This window comes from Strix aluco, chromosome 4 (assembly GCF_031877795.1).
Source record: "Strix aluco isolate bStrAlu1 chromosome 4, bStrAlu1.hap1, whole genome shotgun sequence".
Lineage (NCBI taxonomy): Eukaryota > Metazoa > Chordata > Aves > Strigiformes > Strigidae > Strix > Strix aluco.
In genome coordinates, this window is record NC_133934.1 from 2465085 (window position 1) to 2478115 (window position 13031).

Consider the following 13031-nt stretch of genomic DNA (forward strand, 5'->3'; position numbering starts at 1 on the left):
AGGGGCTGTCACGCTTTTATGGTACCATACCATCAAATTTTGGTACATTATACGCTATGACTTTATGCTAATCACAGACATTACCCCATCGTGTATAGCTTTCTTTTGGCAATTTCAATACAGTGCATTTTAAGCCCAGGGAGAGTGGCAATAACTCAAAAGTTGTGTCCCATAAATCTTCTTGTATCCAACATCTTGACCCACACTGTGGCAAGGTCTCCCATCACTCATGCTACAACAGTCCAGAGAAAATCCTGGGCTAAAAAGAATGGAAAACAGTGAACCAAAAAATGTATGTTATTTGGAGATCCAATGGCACTGTTGCTTTCTAGAACAAAAGGGCTCCAACATTCTGGATTTTTTATTAAATTTTTTTAAAGGCTACTCTCAAAGAATAAAAATGTTTTGAGGGTTGAGACCTTGAATGCTGAATTTCAGCCACTTATAAACGCTTGAAAATAGTGATTCTGAATGGAAATCGCTGGCACAATCTTAATGGTAGAGGCTTAAACTGCTGACTTAATCCTCCAAGTAATGACTACTTTAAGTACATTTATTACTTGTCTTCAAGCGTTGCTTTTTTCCCCCTTTCAAATGGAAGAGCTGTATTTTATTTCGCTTATACATTTAAGTGAAATGCATTTGAATACATAAAAGTCAAGTTATGCCTCCCTGCTTTATACTGCAAGATATCACGAATATAATTTGATGTTTCTTTAAAGCTCTGGAAAGTTTTCTAATACTCATCATATGAAGAAGTTATTAAGACAAAACTCATACATCATTTAAAATGCATCAAAAATACATTCAATATTTTTCTGGTTTATATACACTTTAAATCTCTCAATGTTCTGCACGCTACTGTATAGTTTATGTACAAGTGCAAAATCAGTGTGTTATTTTTCATTTATTTACAGATTCTCCCATGAAATAAGGTCACTCTTTCCCCCCCATTACCTCCGAAAGAAATAAATCCACAAATCCTTCACTTTTGATATTGGCCTGGTGATAAACCACCAGCAATTCTTCCCCCCCATCCATTCCCACCTGCGTCTCTATTTTACCTTTAAGTTGGGATGAAACTGTTTGCAGCAGAGATATGTATGAGAGTTCTCTTTTTCCCTCATCAGTATGGAGATAAGATGCAGAGCAGAGCTACATCCTAAAGGAGCTGTTTTGTTTTATTTATATAAATAAGTCTCGTTGCTCTATTTACATTTTTTGGTTCTGCTAAACCTCAAAGTTTGATCATTTTTGCTCGTCTTCCCAAGATCTGACACCTGACTTTGTGGCTATAATTCTGGGCACACTCCACCACAAGCTTTTGAGACCAGACAACCCAGCTTGCCGGGGGGGAAACAAACACATGTACACCTTTTTGTTAATGCAAAAATATATCACCCCTCCAGGCCTATTGTTCTGAAAGCTGTTTCTATTCAGGAAAATCGAAGCAACAACTTTAAGCACCTGCTTAAGTGCTGACCTGAATACAGAGACTTAAGCACATGAGCTTTCTTAATTTGGGTTGGCAGTTCTCCTCCCAAAGAAAGCGTTGGAGAAGCAAGAAGACGACATCTCTGAACGTGAGGATGGGCATCACGACTGAAAGCATGTAAAGTAATAACAGGGGAGGGATTTTAGTCCAGTATTATTTCTCTAGCTCAGGTTAGCCCTATACACATAGGAAGTTAGAAAATATTTTCAGGAGATGAATCTGTCTGAGGTAATCTGTGCATCAGTTAAAACTTAAATTGCCTAAACTCCTTCATTCTAAAAGACAAAGCTCACCCCCTTCCCTCCCATAATTTCTTTTCCCCAGAGGGCATTTAAACTTCTAGTGAAGAAGCAGATGCATTATATATATATATATATGCGCACACACACACACACACACATATATATATTTAAAATGCATTTTTTCCACAATATTTTTTCTGCAGTCCTGTTGTATTTGTTAAATGACACAGTAAATCAGAATTATAATCCACCACGGTCTTTAAGCCAGCAGGCCATCCCCCATCACTGCTGTTCAGACATGCACAGCAATTCCCATCTTTATTGTGATGCCACTGTGCTCCAAAGAGCTGCTTCAAAATACATGGTTAAAAAAACCAACCAAACAAAAATGCGTGGCTGATATGTGATCGATCACCAAAACATGCACATAAAAAGATGCAGTTACTTGGGTTTCATTTTAGAAAGAGTGCTACCTGGCCAGAAGATTCAAGAGCGCTTTCCTTCACTCCCCTTGATTTGTTACTCCTCCATTTCATAACTACTAGATGTCCTCATCAGAAACCAGCAACTCAGCGACCTGAATGAAACTGCACTGACTGTGATTAAGCAACAATTACACGCCTTGTTTGGCACCTTCACGTAACATCTTCCTACCAGCTTCAACATCACAACTTTGCGTGGCCCCCGGCACCGTGCCACATTCCAGAATCAAGGGAGATATCGGGCACCAGCATGCAGAGACTGGTAGGTTAAGTCCAACCTTGAGCCTCAAAACATAATCCCAACTAGTCGGAGTCCTTCAGATGGTCTGATAAATCCCCCAAAAGCCAAGCCTTCTCTTTGCTGCTTGCAAGTCCCTTCCTTTCACGAACAAGCCACCTTATTCAACATCTAAGACATCAACCCCAATGGGAAACAGCAGTAACTGACCACGTAGAACTCAAACCTGTTGCCAAACGAAGCTGCTCTGCTTGCTTTTTATTTGAAGTTCTTTTTTACTTCATCCTCAAACAATCTGGCACCTGAAGTGTTGCTTTTTACACCCTGCAAGGAGATGGAGCAAATCTTACTTCTGAGGAGCGATGCCTCTGAGCCCCAGCACAGCTCAGCTCTCATCCAGAACAACGTCAGGAGAGAAGGGGGAGGGAAAGAGGCCAAACAGGTGGAGAAAATCAGAAAAAATATAATGTATCTGACCTGGAACACAAACTGCTTCTATTAAAAGCGCTGGTGAAACCAGGAGTTTTCTTATGAGATACTGAAACTCTACCTTCCCTCCAGATATTTCCATCTGGTTGAGTAGTTTGTTGGTCAGGAAAATGCCATTTTCCCCTGACTGCATGTGATATATTACAGAGAACACAGATTGCCTTGGGTGACTATATATATGTGTGTATACATATATATCAAAGGAAAATAATTATGTTAAAAAGAAATGTGTGTAGCAGTCTCCTCACTCCCTAGATCTGTTCAAGTCTAGGCACTTGTGTGTGGTGTACTCCAAGCAGGTTAAGACTATGTAAACACTGAGTCCTTCAAAAGCAACGTTCAGCTTCTCCAGGTATCGCGTGTGGTCTGAGCAACACACGACACCGACCTTTAAACCAGCCCAGCTTTTGCGTTCCTGATGTTCTGGACCACGATGACTACAAAAACGCTGTATCTGGAAGAGAGTTCCACTTAAATAATGAGGGAATAAATTTATAATATTAAATGAAAACAAAGGATGAAGATGCTTTGAAGATTAATAGTAGTGTTTATGTGTTGAGAGCTGACACCTGTAAACACTGCATCTTTTTCTTTTTGTACAGTTTGATAAATACATGAACTACAAAGCACTTTCCATGTATAAACCTGAGTGTCATTCATATTGGACTACTGTTCTATTTACAGGGACCATGAATGGCGGCGATCGGATGTTACTGGACCTGCAATAAAATTATTTTACTTTAAACTTGAAGAAAACAAAGGAGCAATCTGAAGCCACGTGTCAGTAAAACTTAAGTGGAGCAGTTGTCAAATAAAGCCAACTATCACGTAGATGAGAGAAAAAGTTGGGTTCAAGGAAGTTGTGTTTTTCTGAGTGCTTCTAGTCTCTTGTAACACAACTCGGAAATCTTTCTCCTCCTCCTCCTAGGTATTACTTTTCCGTTTTGTTTAAAACCCTATACAGTTTCTGATGTCCATGCATCAAATACAGGTTCCTGGCTGTGCAGGGGGCTGCTGTTTCCGATTTCGTATTGCACCCGATTTCTCTTTGTAGGCAATTGGCATCTGTTGTGAAATGTCCACCAGCGCACTGGCCACTGCAAGACCTGAGGCAACAAAATGAAATAGTCATGGAAAGAAACCGTCACAGAAACAAATCCTTCCGCCACAGCAGAGAAAAACCCTCCAAGCCACAAAATGAGTATAATTTTTGGAGTTCTTCTTAAAAAAAGCAAACTAGAAAAAAACATTTTGGCTTAAGAGATTAAACTCTAGCTGCTGTTCTGAAATAAGCTTTTAAATACTGCATGTTTTATTGAAAGCAACTGCAGTAGAAAAAAGCTGGAAATAAGTGTGGGTATTAATGGACGTGAAACCTGTAATATTGAAGGGAGGTGTTTTTCTCTGCACCAGTAGATGTGCCGGAGTTAATCCTCAAAACACATGTGCATGGATGTTTCACGGCACTTCCTGGACATCTATCATCTCTGCAACCTCCTCCCAGCAAATCCACAAACAAACCACCATTGGCCATCTGGGATTTAGTTCAATGCAGCTCACGACCAAACCACCCCATCTCAAACCTGGCTAATACTCTTTTATTAATCCTCTGCCTCACTCCATGCTCACTGGGCACTGGAGAAACCCCAGTTAGATCTAACTGCCCAGGACATTATGTCTCGGTGCCTTGATGTCAGGTTTAAGTGCAAAGGAGCTGAAAACAAGGAAACCTTAAGCTGGATGGAGAAAAATTCTTTGTCCAGAGCTGCTAAGAGAAGGGCACGGATGCTTTGAAAGGACTTGATGTCTCTCTACAAATAGAGCTGGGAATGAAGGGGACTACTGCATTCATCCAACCTAGATGATTCTGGGATATGCTGGGAGACAAGTTACCTTCATAAGTAACTACTGCAAACCTGTCTGTACTGAATCCCCCTTTTTCCCCAGCCACGAATTAAAGCATAATCCAAATATCAAGTGTTCATCCATCAACTGACCCGAGAAATTGAATCAACCCTCAGGTCGGAAGCTAGCAGGGCCCAAGCTAGCTAGCTTAAAATAACCCGAGCACATCCTCAGCTGCAGTGGGGGTACAGCAGTTACTACGGGATCAGGTCTGAAACTGTAAGGTGACTCTGTAAGGCTGCGGAAGGAGCACAGAGTTCACACCAGCAAGTAGAGACAACGATATTCCTCACCTGACTGTCCTGGTGGTGGTATACCCCCAAGTCCTCGAGGCAACCTCACGAATACAGAGAGAACGGCTGCTTTGTTCCCAAAGCAGGGCTCCAGCGCTATGGGCTTTGGTACAGTCTGCAGCGAGGGAAGGAAGAAGAGAAAACAAATGTTATACAGTGTGTTACACCCTCCCTCTTCCCCCAGCGTCATCTTTTTCAGATCGTACAAGCTTCAGGGCATGAACCATGTTTCTGTGCTTGGCAAATTTCCAGCACGTAGCTAAACCCAACGTTAGTAACAGTCAAAACCCTAGCCATTGCAAAACACCACATTTACTTAATAAAAATCTAGCTATTAAAAAGTCAAGCACTGCACAAGGCTTGTATTTCTCCCTAAATTCAATAACAAAGGAGCCGCTTATGCTAAACAACAGGATTGAGGATTTTTTTTTCCTTCAAAGCCATCAATAGTGTATCGCAAATATCAGCACGTCTGACCACTGCGGTTCGGCGGTTCAACTTCTATTTCCAGAGTTTAATTCCACATAACACCTTCACTGTATGCACTAACACGGTGAAGAACATTTACCCCCAAACCACTATTTCAATGGTGTTTGCTTTAAGCTGTGCTCCCCCACTTTTGTCTTTCATTTCTGTTCTTTCCCAAGGGGTCATGTTAATTTTCCAGTGGTCTTCTAGACCACTCTGAACTATGTTCTTAGGTAGCTGCTTGCTCTGGGAGCTGGAAGTGCTTTAGAAAGTCTACTGGATTGTACTGCCCCCTTTTTAAACTGAAAAGCAGAGGTTTCAGCAGAGCAGAGGACCAGGTTTGTGATCCTGGCTCTGCAGCTGGCTTCAGTGACCTGTTGTATCCTAAGATGAACTACTCTTAACATGTTTTACTGAAGCCTGTTTACTTTGAATATGAATATTCCACACTTACGTTACAAACACGGACATGAAACAAACTTCTCAGATCAAATGTGAATTGATAACTATGAAGATATGGGGGACAGCCAGCTTTCTCCCACCCTAGAGGAGCAGGGGACTGGATCCCTTGCTGACCCTCAGTGTCTTTGAACATCACCCTTCCACTGTACACTTGTAAAGATTTTATCTGAACGATCAACAGCTAATTTGAATAGGTCATTAGAAAGACAAAACGTAACAGCACAGCCCAGAAACTAAAATACGTTCTTACCTGAGCCAGGCCCCAATGCCACACACAATTACACGTGACCAGCGTTATTGTGGGATGGCACAACAGTAAGATGAAGATGTAAGTCTACGTCTATGAGCACCTGCTTTTGTTCTGCACAAGCCAAAAAGGCTGAGAAACACTATTTTACCTGATAGGCTCAGTGCTTTCTGATTTCTTTTGTATGGACAAATTCTACCCTGGTATTAATGAAATAATTATTGCTTTTTCCATTAGGCATAAAATTGTACTACTGTACTTATATGTTCAACAGAAACTCAATACAATGTAAGACACTGAAAAAAACGAACAGGAGTCAAACAATGCTATTAAATTACTGCTGCTCAATAAAAAAGAAAAAAGAGATGACAGCAAGCAAAATGAAACTTAAAACTGTTTTCATATCTCATATTTACTGTAATGATTGCAACAACAATTTGTTAGTCTGTGCAAGGTAGATAAATACATATTCTACAGGCTCTAACGATGTAAGCTGCCGTCTGCCTAGTTTACGACTGCAGATTTCTCCATCTTCTCCCCACCCCCAATAAAGGGATCAAACTCAAAATAATGCTTTTCCCACAAAGCAACCAAGCATACCCTGGTGCTATATCCCACAGGCGACTCAATTACCAGAGGTAATGGGGAGAGCACAGAGAAGGCAAGTGCAGAAATACAGCCCACAGACTTCTGCTGCATGAGTGGGAGCATGCACCGAGCACAAAGTTTATTTTCTTTTGGAGAGAGCCAAGTACCTTCCTTATTCCACTGTTAATAAAACAATCCTGCTGATTCCCAGAGGTTGAAGCACAGTGCTTGGGTGTTAAGTGTGAGCACCCACACTCATCCTCAGCATTAAGCAGAGCAACAAAGACCAAGAAGAGAAGTACTGGGGGCAAGAGAAGGGTGAAGGAGCAACTGAACAAGACAAGAAGATACAATCTTTTTAATACCTTTTTAATGGATGGGGTTTTAACTCCTACTGGATTAATGACCACAAAAACGATCAGGGGGCTGGAGCACCTCCCCTGTGAGGATAGGCTGAGAGTTGGGGGGGTTCAGCTGGAGAAGAGGAGGCTCCGGGGAGACCTTAGAGCGGCCTCCCAGGACTGAAAGGGGCTACAGGAAAGGGGGGAGGGACTCTTGATCAGGGGGGTAAGGGTAGGATGAGGGGGAACAGTTTTAAACTGGAAGAGGGGAGATTTAGATGAGATGTAAGGAAGAAATTGTTCCCCGTGAGAGTGGTGAGGCCCTGGCACAGGTTGCCCAGAGAAGCTGTGGCTGCCCCCTCCCTGGAAGGGTTCAAGGCCAGGTTGGACGGGGCTTTGGGCAACCTGGGCTAGTGGAAGGTGTCCCTCCCCGTTGGAAGGGGGGTGGGACTGGATGATCTTTAAAGGCCCCTTCCAACCCAAAACATTCTGATTCTAATCAAAATGATTCTGCAACTCTGTTCCTTCCCCAACACAAATTTTTCAGTGCAGCTCTACTCCAATATGCTTTGTAATGCCATGGGGATGCACAGCAGCATGCTCATCATCCTCCAGTCAATACACAGGAACAGGAGGTTGGAAAATACTTCTCCCAGTCACGAAATCCAGCACTTCACTAAGGCAGGTGACTGCACATAGAAGTGCAACGCTCTGCTTTCAAAGTAGTTACACTTCCAGCCTGTGCCATCACCTCTGTGAGACCTTTCCAGAGGCTCCCTGCTCCTGGATCTCACCGCTCTGACACCAGAAACTTTCCTCTAACCTTGATTCTTTCCCACCTAAATTTATTCATCCGTATGACGTTCTTCTGTGCCTTGACCCTCTCGCTGGGCTTTACCCTACTGTACATCTTCACCTTCATTTGGCTCATCAGAACGAGCACCGCTCTGAATTTCTTCTCTGAATGCAAACACTCCCTTCTCCAGCTCTCCCAACAGTCTGCTGCTCTGGACCATGGGTGACCTGAGAGGTGTTGCAGGTTTTGACAGGGACTCCGTAATGGTATCAAAACCACCCTGATTCTCCTGCACATCATAAAACGGTAAGGAATAGAAGGAATTCATTACACAGCTTTCAGTCACAGAGCTGAAGGGACTTTGAGGGTAATTTAGCTCATCTCGCAGCCCCAAGCAGGACCCTTTCTCCTCCTCTGCCCTTTCCAACTAATGAACTCTGAGCATGCAGCAGAAATTCTCATTACGAGTCCCTGTAGGCACAGTCTTTCCCTTTCCATGGGATTTTTATTTCATTCTTCAAGGTCACACATCTTCCTCCTCTCTGCTCTCCCGATCCCACTGTGAACCATGAGCAGCTCCTACATGGGTGTCACTAGTGCTGAAAGAGGCCAAGCAGGCAGCCAACGCTGTCCCCCAGTGAGTGACAGGAGACCCCGGCCATGCCAATACCTAAAATTCAGTGTTATTTCATGGGGATGAGTCTGACCCTCATGCTGCAGTGAATTTTTAATCTATCTGATGTACCATGGATAGCTGAGGGCAGAGGACATACCTCTGAGCTTCCTTCCTTCCCTTGTCAACCTGCTCAGAAAAGCCGAGTGTTAGTAAAAAATTCTTAATATTTCATCATATGTGGAACTTTTGTTGCTGTTAACCATGCAAAGCAAGGAAGTATACTTTCTATAATGATGCATCTAAAATGTGTCAGGCAGTTGCAAACGCATTTGGAAGGAATTAAGCACAAGACCATCTTGCTGCAGCCAATCTCGATCTTAAATCTAAAAGGGAAAAAAAAATGGTCTATTGTCCATCAAAACCAGCCATTTTCCCCGAGACAAGCTACAGTTAATAACAGCAAAAACCAGCATAAAGAATCAAGTCCAGCAAATTTATTTTTGACAGCACCAGTTCAGGCACCTGCTTTTTGAACTGTGACTCATACTGCATCTCATCTCCGAGCGTGCACTCGCCAGGCCGAGAGACAAAGCGCAGCCTGATGAAATGACTCACGCGACGAGTGATGGGAATGTTGAATTTGATGCGAGCAAGAGGTCAGCCGGGAGTGAAGGGCATCCTGTGCCCTCCGTGAGATACAGAACAACCTGGCGGTGGAGCTCAGGGACCATATTCTGCAGACAGGGAGGAAAACACGTGGGTAATGGAACTAGCAACTTAACGGCAATCTTGATTGGGGATCTCGCTCACCGCTGGCCTCGCTGTGAGCCTGCTTGTATTTTGCCGTGACTTATGTAGGTGCTACCACGATGCAAAGCAGCTAAGGAGAAGCTGGTTGGCTTCATCAAGTTGAATTTTTGTGGGGAGAGGTAAGAGGAGCTTACGTCTCCTTTCCTTCCCCACCTCTGCAGTGTGTCTGCCTCCTGCGTGGTTTCCAAACACTCTTGTTGCAGATCCAAGCTGCTTTTCTGCAAGAAGGTTCGGAGTGGACTTGGGAATTGGAGATCAGGTCATTCTAAATGCTTGTTCTTCAGTCTGACAGGTGGCTTTTAATGGCCCACTTAACAAAAACCATAAAATACGTAGACCTCCAAACTTTGTAACACCTTTCATCAGATGGTTAAAACCAGCCTCTGCCAGAGACTTTCATTTAGAGTGTTTTGATAAACCCATTGTTGAATTATAGAAGCAATTCCTTTTTATTGAAGGCTTAATGGCACAATAAAGTAGACATTATTCAAATCTATGCAAATAAGGTGCATCCCTCAGACACTTGGCATATGACGACTGCTTTGAGCGGTGCCTGAACAGCAGAGTCCCACACTGGGAGGGGGGCATAGAGGGGAGAGCAGAGCCCAGCTGCAGGAGTGTATGGATGAAGAGCACAGTCAGTGGGATAAGAGGAACTCATCTTTGGTGGTGGGTCACAGAACCACAGAATCATCTCGGTTGGAAAAGACCTTGAAGACCCTCCAGCCCAACCATGAACCTCACACTGACCGTTCCCAACTCCACCAGATCCCTCAGCGCTGGGTCAACCCGACTCTTCAACCCCTCCAGGGATGGGGACTCCCCCCCTGCCCTGGGCAGCCCATTCCAACGCCCAACAACCCCTTCTGCAAAGAAATCCTTCCTAAGAGCCAGTCTGACCCTGCCCTGGCACAGCTTGAGGCCATTCCCTCTTGTCCTGGCGCTGGTTCCTTGGCTCAAGAGACTCATCCCCCCTCTCTCTGCACCCTCCTTTCAGGCAGTTGGAGAGGGCCATGAGGTCTCCCCTCAGCCTCCTCTTCTCCACACTAAACCCTCCCAGTTCCCTCAGCCGCTCCCCATCACACCTGTGCTCCAGACCCTGCACCAGCTCCGTTGCCCTTCTCTGGACACGCTCGAGTCATTCAATGGCCTTTTTGGAGTGAGGGGCCCAAAACTGAACCCACTCATCGAGGGGCGGCCTCACCAGTGCAGAGTCCAGGGGTAAGATCCCTTCCCTGTCCCTGCTGGCCATGCTATTGCTGATACAAGCCAGGAGACCATTGGCCTTCTTGGCCACCTGGGCACACTGCTGGCTCCTGTTCAGCCGGCTGTCAATCAACACCCCCAGGTCCCTCTCTGACTGGCAGCTCTCCAGCCACTCCTCCCCAAGCCTGTAGCCCTGCTGGGGGTTGTTGTGGCCCAAGGGCAGCACCCGGCATTTGGCCTTAGTGAAACTCCTCCAGTTGGCCTCAGCCCATTGCTCCAGCCTGGCCAGGTCTCTCTGCAGAGTCTCCCTACCCTCGAGCAGATCAACCCTCCCACCCAACTTGGTGTTGTCTGCAAACTTAGAGTGGGTGCACTCGATCCCCTCGTCTAGATCATCAATAAAGATGTTAAACAGGAGTGGCCCCAAAACTGAGCCCTGAGTTGCCATCCACCAGCCCATCACGGAGGAGCTGTGCCCTTGACAGAACACAGAGCATGCTTGTGCCCAGCCAACGGGCACAGCAGCAGTCAGAAACATGTCGCCAGAAGACCATCTCCCTTCTGGTTGCAACCAGGATGGAGGTCAGCCAAGGGGATGCTGTAGTGCCTGGGATGTGTCTGTCTCTAGCACAGATAACTGCAGCCAGACTACTTCCCTAAAGCTATTTCTTGTCCTCAAAGAAATATTGTGAGTCTGCTGGAGCGATGCTTTTACACAGCCGATAGCCCGAACCTTTCTCCTGTGAGGGATTTTGACTGTTCCTCCACACCAGCAAATGGATGAATGGATATGGGAGGGGAAAAAAACCCAACAACTAGGAATCAGGATAGAGCAAATGTCAAACAAAGACCAACGAACCAGCAGAGACCAACAAACCTGGTGCACAGATTCAAACACGCTTTACTGGGCGACGTGCGCCGTCAGAAGGTGCACTGCAGCATTTGGCTTCTAACTGGGAAGCCCTATCATGTGTTTTGTGCTAGGCAGCACTTGGAAACAGCGCCAACCCTTTTTTTTGGATGAAAATATAAAGTTAATGATATTTTCCTAAGTGGTGACACAACCCCATTGTTCCTGGAGGCAGCGAAATCTGTCCACAGATGACTTTATTGGGCAAAACCAGCTCTAAAAAGCCAAGCGTTCCAGTTGTTTATGAGTTTTGATATGTACTTAATATGCATAAAGCTTAAACAATTATAGAAGTTAAAAGCAGTAAGAGACCTATTAGGTCATCTAATTAGTCCGCCTTCTCCAGCAGGATTTTCTACACAAACAGGGCATTTTCCAGGCCTTTGTCTGGGCTATTTCTAGGTGACCCAGGTGTGGAGTGCACCACCAGTTCCCTCAGGAGACAATTTCACAGCCAAATGCTTTCCGCAATCAAGTTGAATTGCGTGATGTTCCACCCAAACATTTCTTTTTTATTTCATCTCATTATTTCTATTTACGCTGCTTATATTCAACAAATTCGAAAGGTTAATAATGTGTCACATAAAACTAATGGCTAGAACAATAAATATTCTGTGTAATTTAAAAAACATAGCATCAATTTTATTTAGGTTCTGTAATACATTGCCAGCATATTGCTTTTCAAAATGTATTAAAAAAAAAAAATACTGTAGAGAATTTTTTTTCCTTAACAAGAAAACATATTTCTGTGGTTTGATCAAATAACTCTTACATGGTTTTCAATTTCCAGTAAGGAAATTAAAATAAAGGAAAAATCTTATGGTGGGGAAAGAGAAGAGGAACATTACTGAAACAGTTCAACTTTATTATTTGATTCCACTTCTTCAGATGATTTCACTCTGTAGGAAAAGGGTCAAATTCCATTTGCAAGTTTTTAAATTGTGCCATTAAAAGCTGAGTGAACATTTGTAAAATAAGTTACAAGCAATTTTGTATAAAAAATAGAGTATTAAGTTTTAAAAATCATATTCTCAGGGTAATATGTATGTCCTCCAAGATAGAGATGAATGAACTTCAGCAATAATTTGCAGTAAATGAGTCTAGATTAAAAATGTACATTTACCTTGTCTGTGATATCTACCTTGGAAGTGGCATGGGGCTGGGGAATGAATTGCTCACAAACTCAGCCCCAACATTGGGTTCCTGCATGTGAGGAACTCAATAAAAATCACATTCAAGCTTTTAGATGAATGCTAACAGTCTGAAATTGAAAACACAGACCCGAGCATCCTGAGTTACCAATAACTGGGAGCATATATGCAAACCAGCCTCTCAGGGCACCGAGTTTGCTCCCACCGCATTTAACAACTGCTTTCTATTTTAAAGTGCACATTGTCAATCCAGCAAAACACAGACACAAGCTCGCGGTGAAGGAAAGGATTT

The 13031-nt window shown here is 43.8% G+C and overlaps 1 protein-coding gene across 1 annotated transcript in view; it reads right to left on the bottom strand.

The window, feature by feature from the left end:
* Nucleotides 1-536: 536 nt before the first annotated feature.
* Nucleotides 537-13031, bottom strand: part of ATRN (attractin) — a 156231-nt gene continuing 143736 nt past the window's right edge. Inside the window, exons 28-29 of the mRNA XM_074821777.1 lie at nucleotides 5145-5259; nucleotides 537-4052 (exon numbers count right to left, since the gene is read on the bottom strand). Of these exons, the coding sequence (XP_074677878.1) occupies nucleotides 3928-4052; nucleotides 5145-5259 (240 nt within the window). The 3' untranslated portion in view covers nucleotides 537-3927. The remainder of the gene's footprint in view (nucleotides 4053-5144; nucleotides 5260-13031) is intronic.